At 40.5% G+C, this 13,560-nt stretch overlaps 1 protein-coding gene across 1 annotated transcript; it reads left to right on the top strand.

The window, feature by feature from the left end:
• The first annotated feature begins 2,025 nt into the window (after positions 1–2,025).
• Positions 2,026–2,979, top strand: LOC114641212 (olfactory receptor-like protein DTMT). Its single transcript, XM_028790300.1, has one exon. It carries the CDS (start codon positions 2,026–2,028, stop codon positions 2,977–2,979), a length of 954 nt encoding a protein of 317 aa, XP_028646133.1.
• The last annotated feature ends 10,581 nt before the right edge of the window (positions 2,980–13,560 follow it).

The raw sequence follows: 13,560 nt of genomic DNA on the forward strand, positions 1-13,560 counted from the left end.
CCTCCATTAGAGTATATGGACAAAAAACAGGTTCCAGTTATGACCATTACACGTAGAATTTCAAAATGAAACCTGCCTAACTTTTGTAAGAAAGCTGTAAGGAATGAGCCTGCCAAATTTCAGCCTTCTACCTACACGGGAAGTTGGAGAATTAGTGATGAGTGAGTCAGTCAAACAGGTTCCAGTTATGACCATTACGCGTGGAATTTTGAAATAAAACCTGCCTAACTTTTGTAAGTAAGCTGTAAGGAATGAGCCTGCCAAATTTCAGACTTCTACCTACACGGGAAGTTGGAGAATTAGTGATGAGTGAGTCAGTCAGTCAGTCAGTCAGTCAGTCAGTCAGTGAGGGCTTTGCCTTTTATTAGTATAGATATATATATACATATGCACATATATATATATATATATATATATATAAATATAGACATACATATATACATACATACATACACAATCTGATTGTATGGGTGGTTACCTACCAGGTAACGCTTATGGTTGGCCAGCAAGTCAGCTAACATCCGCAACGGTGCCCTCAGTTGTGAGAAGCAGATCATAGAATGGTTGAAAATAGTTTACTGTCAAATAATGCAAAGAGTACTCGACACGTGTTTCGCCCTAATTCTGGGCTCATCAGGCGTACACATTCACTGCATATAGCCAAATTCCCGGGCTTCGCAGCGGTGAAGTATTGCTTTTAAATTTTAATTAAGAAGAAAAGAAAACCTTTTTAAATTGAGGGAAAATATATCAATAACAATTTGTTAAGGATCTGTTTTTTTGTGAAGCTGTCTTTACACAGCCTGTCCGCTGTTTTATAAACGAACGCCATATAAAGCCGTCCTTTCTCCTTGCTTAGTGGTTCTGTATTGTTTTATTGTTCATTTATTACGATTGTTATAGTTTTGTGTAGGTATTTGAGGCTCACTTTTCTGTTCAGATACCCATTTCCTTTATGTAATCCGCGGATTCTCCACTATTTTTTGTTCATTTATTACGATTATAGTTATTTATTGATTTCCTTCTTTAGCTGACTGCCTGCTCATATAAGGCGCTCTGCTGTTTTTTTGTGAAGCAGTCTTTACACAGCTTCTCCGCTGTTTTATAACCGAACGCCATATAAGGCCATCCTTTTTCCTTGCTTCACCAAGGAAGCAGCCTTTTTATTTAATCCATGGGTTCTCCGCTGTTTTATTGTTCGTTTATTACGATTGTTATAGTTCTCTTTGTACACCACGTTGTCAGTTCGTGCAAGCTTACTGTTGAGAATGCAACGTATAGTTGTACAGGAGAAAAGCAATCTTGCCAAACTTAATTTAAACTTACGTTTTACACCGTGCTTTGTTTCCGCCTTAGCTGCACTTATGAATATGCTTGTATGCGTCACTCGCTCGTTTCTTATTGTTTCGCTGCCTTCTCAATTGTGTAATGAATATTTTCTTCAGCGCTCTTTGAGGCTCTTCCTTGTTTTCTGTGTACTGCATTCACAGTCAGTTCACGTGAATACATGGGAGGCGTGATGACGCAATACGCAACTCCGCCTCCCACGGCCAGCGAGCTGCAGTCCATTACAGTATATGGACAAAAAAGAGGTTCCAGTTATGACCGTTACGCTTTGAATTTCGAAATGAAACCTGCCTAACTTTTGTAATAAGCTGTAAGGAATGAGCCTGCCAAATTTCAGCCTTCCACCTACACGGGAAGTTGGAGAATTAGTGATGAGTGAGTGAGTGAGTGAGTGAGTGAGTAAGTGAGTGAGTGAGTCAGTGAGGGCTTTGCCTTTTATTAGTATAGATTATTTATGGAACCTGTAACAAGTCTAAATAAATAAAGGTTCTTTCTGGAACCTTCATGTGGAAGCCCTCATAGGGAAACTAAAAATGGTTCCCCTATGACATTGATCAGAAGAACACAACATGATAAAAGAGTCTTTTCCTAATGTGTCTCTATTACAGATGAAATAGATTCCCATGGCTAATTCTTATTTATTCTTAACATTTCCGCAGGAAGAGAAAAACTGACATCATGTTCAACTCCAGCCTATCTGTAGCAGAGTTTGTACTGCATTGTGCTATCAGAGCTGACCACAGAATTTTGACTGTTGTCATCCTTCTGATCATCTACCTGATATCAATCTTTGGAAACCTTCTGGTAATTCTGGTGATTAAAATGAACCGGCAGCTCCACTCCGCCATGTATATCTTCATAAGTACCATAGCGGTGATAGACCTGGTGAACACTAACACCATCATCCCAAGACTCATCACTATTCTTCAGTTCAACATGTCGCTAGTACCGTATGGAGCCTGTTTAACGCAGATGTATTTTATATTGAATATCAACCTGACGGAATCCCTTCTGGTAACATTTATGGCTCTGGACCGTTATGTTGCAGTTGTGCATCCCCTCCGTTACCCATCAATTGTTACAAAAAAAATTGTGTGGATTGCTGTCTTATCTATACCTGTGTTTGCATTCCTCTTGCACATATCAATGATGGTGTTTGTCAGTGAACTCTCATTTTGCCGCACCAATGTCCTGCCCTATTGCTACTGTGATTACTCTAACATGGTCCAAATAGCATGTAATGATGACCCCAAATACTTGCTACTTTTGAGCACTTTTGTGATTTTGCTAGGATTCTGCCCAATGATATTAATTTTGTTCACCTATGCCCGAATCTTTTCAGTGGCACTGAAAATCACCTCTTTAGATGCAAACAGTAAGGCTTTCAGCACCTGTGTCACTCACCTCATTGTTTTAGTCCTTGCTTACATCCCATCGCTGGCTACTTATATCCTGCCAAGTGCAGGTGTCAAGATGTCGACTGAAGTGTACAATACATTGGTAATAGTTGGTAATGTGATCCCACCGATGATGAACCCAGTAATCTATAGTTTCAGGAATAAGGAAATAAAAATTCAAATTTACATGATTTTTACTGGGAAGAAAACCATTCCAGGAACACTTCAGCACTAAAAGTATAAATGTGTTGTGAAAATAAGACTTCCTTTTCATCTTTTCCCACTTCTATGTTGTTTCGATGTGCTTGATCAGCCTTCTCCAACATCTTTCAGGTCTTCTTTTAATTTATCCAACCATTTCTGCTTATGCCTCCCTCACTTTCATTCCATTCCCATCACTCATTTGCCCACATATTCATTGTCTCTCCTCATCACATGGCCATACTACGTCAGCCTATTTTCCTGTACTTTCTTAGATACCTCCCACACATTTGTTGACCTCTGATTGTCTTATTTCTTATCCTGTCATCTTGTGTAACTCCACACATCCATCTCAACATTTTTGTTTCCCCTTTACTGCCCATGTCTCTGCTCCATACATCACTGCCGGTCTTACCGCTGTCTTAAAAACCTTACCTTGAACCTTTCATTCATTCTTTGATCACACAATATTCCTCATACCTTCTACTGATTGTTCGATCCACATTGCCCTTTTTTTGGGTTATCTCTGCATCTAGTGGACTACCATTGATCCTATATTTAAATGTATCCACTTTTTTCAATAGATCTCACTGCAGGCTGACTTCTGAATCCTGATCATCATGAAATTTCATGTATTCTATCTTCTTCCTATTTATCTTCAACCCTTTATTTTCCGCATTGTAATATAAGTATTTCAGTAATTTTACTATTGTACATGACAATCAACAAACATAGGCAATGTAGAATGATTTTTTTTGGTATGTATGATTTTCACATGACCTCACACCTGACCTGAAATCTTTTACTGTACACTTCATATTTTGTTGGATATCCCAAAATTAATTGAATTTCCACACTACTAATCGTTTCTATTAATACTGATGGTGTAATTGTTAATCCTACCCAAGCAGTTTGTATTCTTGGTTCATTACTGGACTCATTACTTTCCTTTGAGTCTCATTTGAGCTTTCTAAAAGTGCATTCTATCTTCAGTAACAACATTTTGCTCCTTACTCAACGAAAAAGGCTGAAACACTAATTCATGCTTTCATTTGTAGCTGATGCCATTATTGTAATTCCTAGCATGGACCGCGGAAAGCATCTGCAGTAGGGAAGGTCACCAATTTCAGATTATTAGATAGAGGATTTATTCAATAATATAATAAAGATAATTCAAAGTTTATTCTGAATTGGTACAAATCACAATGCTGCATATCAAAGCCTAAAATTATAATGGCCTTATTATAAAATTGACTTGAATATATGTCTACCAACAAGAAACAGCAAAATTTGGCAATGACATCTCCACCGTTCTTTTCTACCATATTTAAAAACAGTATTTACTAAAAAGGTGTGCTTCATTCTGTGTCATCTTGGTTTACCTCCATTGTGCTTTGTAACGATATGGTGGTGTACAATAGTACACCTAATAAAAATAAAAAATAAAATAAAAAAATGTAGTGCCATCAGTTCATGTCAGATTTATTGCATAGTTATAATGAAATTCCCAACTGCACCACCCTGCCACTGTCCTTGCCAAATAGTCTAAATCTCACAACAAAGGTTACGAAAATACAGCATCACAAAATAATACAGTAGGTAGTGATGGGCAAAGCAGGCGAGTTCCCATTTCCTTTCACATATGTTTTCCTTAAATTAACGGTAAAATTTGATTTGGATGGAATTTCACAATCGCAAAACTCTTTAACATGAGTTTTTGGAATTTTTCGAAAGAAGAGAACATATTGCTCTGTAAGTGGTTGGTGACACTGTACATCAATTTTGGACACATGCACTTCTCAGAACAGTGTGCTAAAGAAAGTAAACAGGGGATGAGTGTCTTTTGGAAATTCAACATGGTCAAAAACAACCCACGAGACCAATGACTTACGCCAAGACAAACAATGTAATCCAAATTATATGAGAAGAAAATTCTGTACATTGCAGTCTTAGATGAGATCCTGATTATTGTGAAAAGCGATAGACTCGACACACGTAAAAAGGTTTGGGGCAGCCACCCGTATAATATTCCTAGCTGCAAAGGGTTTCTTTTGCATTCAACAAAGTTGTTGACAGTACAGAGTCCAAGACAGAACTGAATAAGGTTGGAAAAGATGGCGGTTTTAAGTGGTCAGACAGGATGTGCTGTAGGGTAACCAGAAGTGATGCAGGGTGACTGGAAGTGATGTTTTCCTGGCATCAGCCTGGGCGCCGGAACTGGAAGTGACATTCTTCTAGACGCCGGAATCGGAAGTGACATTCTTTTGGGCGCCGGAACTGGAAGTGATGTTCTTGATTCAGATAGGTTTTCCCGCAGCTGGTCTGCAGAGACAACAGGAGAAGGTTTAGTGCACCCCGCCCTCCCCTGGTCTGGTGTGGAATTACCTTTAGTTGGTCCACACAACGTCCCCCTACTCGCACATGTGTGACATTATGCAAGTGATATTTATGTTCCTGTACAAAAGGTGTCCTTCCATCAGCCCCAGCTCCTTGGTACCTGATGAAAATTACAGTATATTACCTGAGTCGGCACTGCCATTAGATTGCACATGAGATAAAAACATACAGTTCAGGGAAAAATGTATTATACAGTATACTGTATGAAACACCTGGTTTCTTGGGTCAATGGCATGAATTTTACAAAACGTCACAAAATTGTAAATTTTTTTTGTTTTGTTAAAGCAAATTCAAAGTTTTTGCTGCAAATAAAATTTTTCTCATATCAGTGGCTTTTCAATAATAATTGCCCCGCCCCATTATTTGGTCGATGCCTCCCAACTGAAACAGCACACTATTCATTATTCAAAACTTAGCTGCAAGAGTTTCCTGGACAGCCCTGTTTTCATTCATTGTGTTCCATTTCATAATTGAAATATGACAAAATTTCTCATTATTAATAAGCAGGTCATGTAATAATAACTCTGTCGCGCTCGTAACACGTACAAAACTCCAAGGAGTACTGCTCTTCAATTTCTTCAATCATGTAACATATTTGTCTACCCATATTTAACAGCTTGATCTGGTCAGTCTATACTTAGACTACACAAGTGTATAGAGCATAACATTCTTGTTCTTCATGAACCACAATAGCTACCAATTTCTTTATCATCCTCTGGTCCAGCCATGATTTATCTCGCTGAGCTCCTTCACCCCCAAGTTTATCCAGCTGAGCTTCTCTGGCACTGGACTGTTAGTGGGCCTTCAGACCAAACTATCTACATGAGGTGACAGGTCATTTGGTGTCATGACGCCTAGACGTCTTCAGCTCAATGAATTTCAGACTCCCCCTATTGAACTTCTGGACTCCAACTCTCATCCAACCATGCGGGTGTCCAACCTGGGATGCCTTGAGTGGGCTACTGCACCTGTCTTATGGGGGATGGAACTGCTCCTGGCCTCTGGAGTCTGGTAGTTGCAGCCCTTATATCCTTCCAGCCAAGTAAAAAGTAATTTTTTCGTCCAGTTAGGATGTCCGCCTTGTACTTACACTAATAATTTCTGAAAGTACCTTAATTTTCATAACTCTTAGATTTTTGTTATTCTGTCATACATTTTGGATAGTTAATTTTTGTTACGTGCTTAATTATATTTTGGTTTATTACCTTATTATCACCTAATTGTTGTTTTTGTGCTTTATTGTTTTCTTGTGAATGCTATGTGCAGTGACCCTGGGTTTGAAAAAGACACTATATAAATAAAACTATATTATCAATATTAAACCTGCACTTCAGACAAAGAGAAATTCCATAGAAAGCAAAAAGCAAAAAGAAGGTTTCTGTGTGGAACTTCTAGACTGGTGTTTTCTGTCAGCATTCAGCACTTGGATGTATCAAGCTGATGATGGAGCACCAATCACAGTCAAGTCATATTCAGAATGGTGCTTGCCAGGCACTTGGCCTATTTTATTATCTGATCATTGAGATGATTGGTCTCAATGGACAAATCTACTGTAGGCACTGAATACCAACCAACAGTGTTGATCTTCGTGTGACAAGAAACCAGTGGAATAATATTTACAGCATCTGCTCTGCCATGGCTCGGAGTCTGCACCCTGTAGAAGACTCTTTGTTGCCTGCGTTGTGACACTCAGTGAAAGCTGAAAGACCCGTCTTCACAATAGCCTTGTGCTCATATCAGAAATGGATGACTGTGAATGGTGTGGGTTAGCTCCACACTCCCAGGTGTTCTAGGGAGCCTATTGAACCTGCGAGCAGATGAGGACACATACAGCCAGACAAGGGGTAGGTGCATAAAGGTGCCAAATTGGTTTTATTTAACAATCAAAGAAAAAACAAGTGTCCAAATACTGCAGTGTTCAAAAATGTTCAATAAATAAATAATCCAATAAAAGAGGTGAAATGTGAAGGTTAAAAACAAATAACTAAGAATCCATTAAAATGCAGGCAACTGTCCTTTCAAACTCGGTCCCCTGTGCATTCCCTTCAAAAATGGATGTCTCTTCACCTTAACCACAAACGGGACCTTGCAGCAGAAGAGATGCCGAATCAGCAGTTCAGCCAAACTTCTGCATTTGCTGCCATCTGTAGCCCCGGCAGGGCTGTGCCCAGCCTCCAACTCCCGCTGCCAGGCTTGTGTCCCTGTGGTCCATGGCTCTCTCTGCAGGGCACCTCACTGAGCCTTCCAATTTCCCTGCAGCCTCTGCTGCCTTTCTCCTGGCCTTACGTGGAGTTGCTCCAGCTTCCTGATCATTCAGCTGGTGTGGCCTACTACAGTCCCTGAGCGTCCACCGCACGCTTCCATGAGGGACTTCCTCCTGGCTGTCTGCCTTTTTTCGCTTTCTCTCTCACCCACTCACACCAGCTTCCTCCACCTCCTTTTTTCCCATCTTTTAATCTCCGTTCTTTTCTTTCAAATCTTTCTCCTTGTTTTCTTTTTTTTTTCCCTTTCCCCCCCTGTTCTCTCTTGTTGCTCTCTCTTATACACCTAGCTGGGTGCAGTGCCTCAATTGCTAACTGCGGGAAAAACAATGAAGCAACTAAGACAAACCACACCTTCACGTGCAGCTGTGCACTGCTTCAACCACCCCACCAACCTCCCGCAGCTGCGTGAGCATGCACCCCAATGGAGATCAAGCCGGCCATGTGATTATTTACCTATTAAAAACTAATTAAAATCGACCAACTACTTAGCCGCGGGCCTGCTATACCACAAAGACAGCTTGCAGCTACTACAGTTCAACAGCGTATCATTCCTGGATCAAGTGTTTTTGTTCATATAATCTTTTTTTGTCTTTGAGATATTATTTTACATATTATATTAATTATGCGTTTGGTTATGATGTTTTATGTATTTAACACTGTATTGCTAATTTATGTCTGCATTTCAATCTTTACTTATTAATAAATTGTACATTTGCCAATAATGAAAACAAAGAATGACTAAAGATTTGTGTCCAGCCAGGTATCCTGATTAATTCAAAGAACTGAAAAGAAAAGCTTTGCTTTCTGTGTGCTTTCTGTCTGGAAAAGGGTCTTCTCTGTTATGGAGTGAGCATGGTTCGAATGGGCACTGACCTCTGGTGCCTTTGCTCTGTACCACTCCTCAAGACCCTTTTCATGTTCTGAGATGGCACGATTATAATATGCACCACCAGTCGCCACAGCAGCAGCAAAAAATAAGAGAAAAAAATTATCCGGAGTGCGTGTAATCAACACTGCTTTCCTTCTAGCCACATAACAAGTAGCACAGCAACAGAAGCAAAATGCATGACTGGAAATAAAATTGTTATTGTAAATACTGAAAAATACATCTCTATATATATATATATAAAAAATCCAACGTCTGTCTGTATGTCTGTCCGCTTTTCACGAGAAAACTACTTAACAGATTTAGATTTTCTATAATTTGCTTGAGCATTCCGGTTGAGTTTGTGACTTCTCTCATTGCGTTATGTATTATAGTTCCCTTGCGGTACCAATTTATTTGCACCAATCCGAGAGACACGCAGTGGGCCCGGGTTGGGTGGGGCCCTCAGGCATATGCCTTACCTCCACTTAGCTAGCAAACGAGAGAACTACTTAACGGATTTACATTGGGTTTTTTTCTATAATTTGCTTAAACATTCCTGTTGATTTTTCATCGCACTAAGAATCATAGTTCACTTGTAGGAGCGATATATTCGCGCTAATCCAAGACAGAGGCTGCGGGCTGTGGGGCGGGGGAAGCATGACGTCAGGAGTGGGGAGCCGAACAGGGCCATCCTAACTGTTCTTTTTCACTAATATGCAGGCGGAGTCACAGGGCACAACTAGTACAACATATAATGAACTATTTAAAAAATCCTGTGCTGCAAAGCACCCCTCCATCCTCATGGCTTACATTACAAAACACTCAACAAATACTAGTACACAAATAACAATTACTATAAACAATTAACAGAGAATGAAAAAATGTCCCTTTAATGTCCATTAGTAGAATTACTATTTTCTTAAAATCTGTTATTGTGAGGATTTCACTGAGTCACATCTCCAATTTAGGGAAAGAATTATCACCCACTGTCTCCTCACACAAGCACATCAGACTCTCTCCCAAACTCACCATAAAAAGGAAAAGGATCTTCTTTGTTGACATGTCCTATTGCCTTCTGTAAAAATGAACCCATGTTCACCTGATGTCTTCTGTAGGTGGAATAGTTTTTCTCTAGACATACGCGACTTTCTGTCTGGTGCTGACTTTTCTTCTTTTTTCTTGCTACTGCACTTTCCCCCATTTAGGTGTGGTCAACCCCTCCCCTTTTTGGCTTTTATTAGCCCTCCGAGCCAGGTGCTCCTTCCCAGGTAGTCCATAGGCTTCTGATACCTATTTAGACATTTCACTATTTACAGTATAATGTTTATCTTCAAATCCATATAGGAGATTGAAAAATCCCTTAGTTCAATTTTTCAAGCAAATCTCATAAAAAAAGAAAGAAAAACTGACCATGACTTAGTTCAAATCTTCATCAACAATAATGTTGATAGGGGAAATGCAGAAAGCTTCAACAAAAACATAATTTATATAGCACGTTTTCATACAAATGATGCAGCTCAAAGTGCTTTACAGAATGAAGAAAGAAAAAAGAAAACATATAAAAATAAAATTAGGCAATACTAATTAACAAAGAATAAAGTAAGGTCTGATGGCCAGGGAGGACAGAAAAAACAAACAAAAAAAACTCCAGACGGCTGGAGAAAAAAAAACAAAATCTGCAGGGGTGCCAAGGCCACGACACCATCCAGCTCTCACTAGGCATTCTACCTAACATAAATGATCTCAATCAGTCCTCATGGTTTGCAGGCTTCACTTGGAAGAGTTAGATAAAGATGGTCATGTGGACCTCTGGCCTTCAATCCATCAATGTAGGGACTGCATGGGGCAATTATTATTATTATTATTTCTTTAACAGGTTTGACCACCCTAACCCACTCTCACCTCGGAGTACTGCACTCTCTACACATCCTTCTGCTGATACCAACATAGGAGAGACATCCCCACCCACAATTACAGCAGCGCAAGTGAGCAGAGAGCTGAGGAAACTTCGTGCCAGCAAAGCAGCAGGTCCAGATGGAGTATCGCCACGACTGCTGAAGGTCTGTGCATCAGAGCTGGGGGGTCCTCTACAGCGCATCTTCAACCTGAGCCTGGAACAGGGGAAAGTCCCGAGGCTTTGGAAAACATCTTGCATCACCCCAGTCCCAAAGGTATCACGTCCTGGTGAGCTGAATGACTTCCGGCCTGTCGCTCTAACATCACATGTGATGAAGACCATGGAGCGGCTGCTGCTTCACCACCTGAGGCCACAGGTCCAACACGCCCTCGACCCTCTGCAGTTCGCATACCAGGAGAAGGTGGGAGCGGAAGATGCCATCATCTATATGCTACATCGATCCCTCTCCCACTTGGACAGAGGCAGTGGCGCTGTAAGAATTATGTTTCTAGACTTCTCTAGCGCCTTCAACACCATCCAACCTCTGCTCCTTAGGGACAAGCTGACAGAGATGGGAGTAGATTCATACCTGGTGGCATGGATCGTGGACTATCTTACAAACAGACCTCAGTATGTGCGTCTCGGGAATTGCAGATCTGACATTGTGGTCAGCAACACAGGAGCGCCGCAGGGGACTGTACTTTCTCCAGTCCTATTCAGCCTATATACATCGGACTTCCAATATAACTCGGAGTCCTGCCACGTGCAAAAGTTTGCTGACGACACTGCTGTCGTGGGCTGCATCAGGAGTGGGCAGGAGGAGGAGTATAGAAACCTCATCAAGGACTTTGTTAAATGGTGCGACTTAAACCACCTACAACTGAACACCAGCAAAACCAAGGAACTGGTGGTGGATTTTAGGAGACCCAGGCCCCTCATGGACCCCGTGATCATCAGAGGTGACTGTGTGCAGAGGGTGCAGACCTATAAATACCTAGGAGTGCAGCTGGACGATAAATTAGACTGGACTGCCAATACTGATTCTCTGTGCAAGAAAGGACAGAGCCGCCTGTACTTCCTTAGAAGACTGGCATCCTTCAACATCTGCAGTAAGATGCTGCAGATGTTCTATCAGATGGTTGTGGCGAGTGCCCTCTTCTACGCAGTGGTGTGCTGGGGAGGCAGCATTAAGAAGAAGGATGCCTCACGCCTGGACAAACTGGTGAGGAAGGCAGGCTCTATTGTTGGCATAGAGCTGGACAGTTTGACATCCGTAGCAGAGCAACGGGCACTCAGCAGGCTCCTATCAATTATGGAGAATCCACTACATCCATTAAAAAGTGTCATCTCCAGACAGAGGAGCAGTTTCAGCGACAGACTGCTGTCACTGTCCTGCTCCACTGACAGACTGAGAAGATCATTCCTCCCCCAAACTATGCGACTCTTCAATTCCACCAGAGGGGGTAAACATTGAACATTATTCAAGTTATTGTCTGTTTTTTTTTACCTGCATTTTTTATTACTCTTTAATTTAATATTTTTTGCTGCTGGAATATGTGAATTTCCTCCTGGGATTAATAAAGTATCTATCTATCTATCTATCTATCTATCTATCTATCTTGATCAGAAAAAGAACAGCAGAGAAAGTAGGAGTTAGTACGGATTTTGGAGCCATGAAAAAATGACAATTCAATGCATATACAGAATATCAGGGTTACACTAAAATGAAGCTATGAGAAAGCCATATTAAAATAATGTGTTTTTGGCAGTTTTTAAATGTGCTCCACCGTATTAACCTGGCAAATTTCTGTCAGTCAGCTATTTCAGATTTTAGGTGCATAACAAAAGAAGGCCACCTCACCACTTCTTTTAAGTTTAGCTCTTGGAATTCTAAGGAGACACTCATTTGAGGATCTAAGGTTACAATTTGGAGTGTAAGGTGAAAGGAATTCCAAGATATAGGATGGAGCGAGATGATTGAAGGTTTTGTTAACCATCAGCAGTATTTTAAAGCCACTTCTAAATGGCAAAGGCAACCAATGTAGTGACATCAAAATTTGAGAGATGTGCTTGGATTTTCTTTTACTAGTTAAGATTCTAGTAGTTGCATTCTGTACTTGTTCTTAAGTAGTCCTGAGAGGAGTGTGTTACACTAATCTAGTCAACTAAAAACAAAAACTTGAACAAATTTTTCAGTATCTTGCAAAGTTATAAGGGACCTAAGTTTTGCTATATTCCTTAAGTGAAAAAATACTGTCCTAGTAATCTGATTAATATGTCTCTCTATTATAAAAAAAATCTTGGAAGGCTCAGAAGGAGACGAGACATGATTTTCTCAGAGACACTTTAACATCCCATGAAACAAGGCAGTGAGACAAAAGGACAGCTGCAGATCACGCAGCATGGCAGCAGCAATCCAGCAGCTGATCGAGCAAAGAGGAGGTAAAAAAAATGTATTTGTTTCCCACTGTATTACCGTTTAAGAGGGCGTTTTGGAGGAGAGACCGCATCTCCTTAGAGTGCGTTCAGTCCTTCTCTTCACAGAGTGAGTGGCAGAGACACGAAGTGGCTGGTACATAGCATGCCCAGGTATGGGGGTTGGCAATTGAAGCAAGCAGGAGGCGAAGCCCCCTAGTGATTTAAAATTTAGGTCAGAGTCAATAATTGCCCCTAAATTATTTACGTGTGTCTTGACTTCTACGTCTTATGGATCAGTTTACTTCTAAGTTTACTTCACAGTTCAAAAGTTTTGAAGTGAATTATGACAAATAATTGCTCTTCTCATTCTCTTGTTCATTTCATTGCTTAATCTTCAAAGTTTTCAAGCTGACAGCGTCATCCTCACAAGCCAATCTCAGTATTTTTAGAGTTTAGTCTCTTGAGTCCATTCCTGGCTCGAAGCAAAACTTTGGCGGAGGTTTTGCTAATGGGCCAGGGTGGTCTGATGTCTTGACTCTGCAGACAGGTGATCAACAATGGCCTAATTCTGTGACATCTAAAACTAATTGGTTTCACCAATGATGATTTAGGGGTGTCATATTAAAGGTTTTGAGTCCTAATGTGATCAACCATTTTTGTGTATTATATTTGTAATTAATGTAAACCACTTTGAAGAGATGTCTCTTCACTTTGACATTAAAGTCTTTTTTTCTGTTGATCAGTTTCAAAAAAGCCAAATTAAATCCACTG

Source organism: Erpetoichthys calabaricus, chromosome 4 (assembly GCF_900747795.2).
Source record: "Erpetoichthys calabaricus chromosome 4, fErpCal1.3, whole genome shotgun sequence".
Taxonomy (NCBI): Eukaryota; Metazoa; Chordata; class Cladistia; order Polypteriformes; family Polypteridae; genus Erpetoichthys; species Erpetoichthys calabaricus.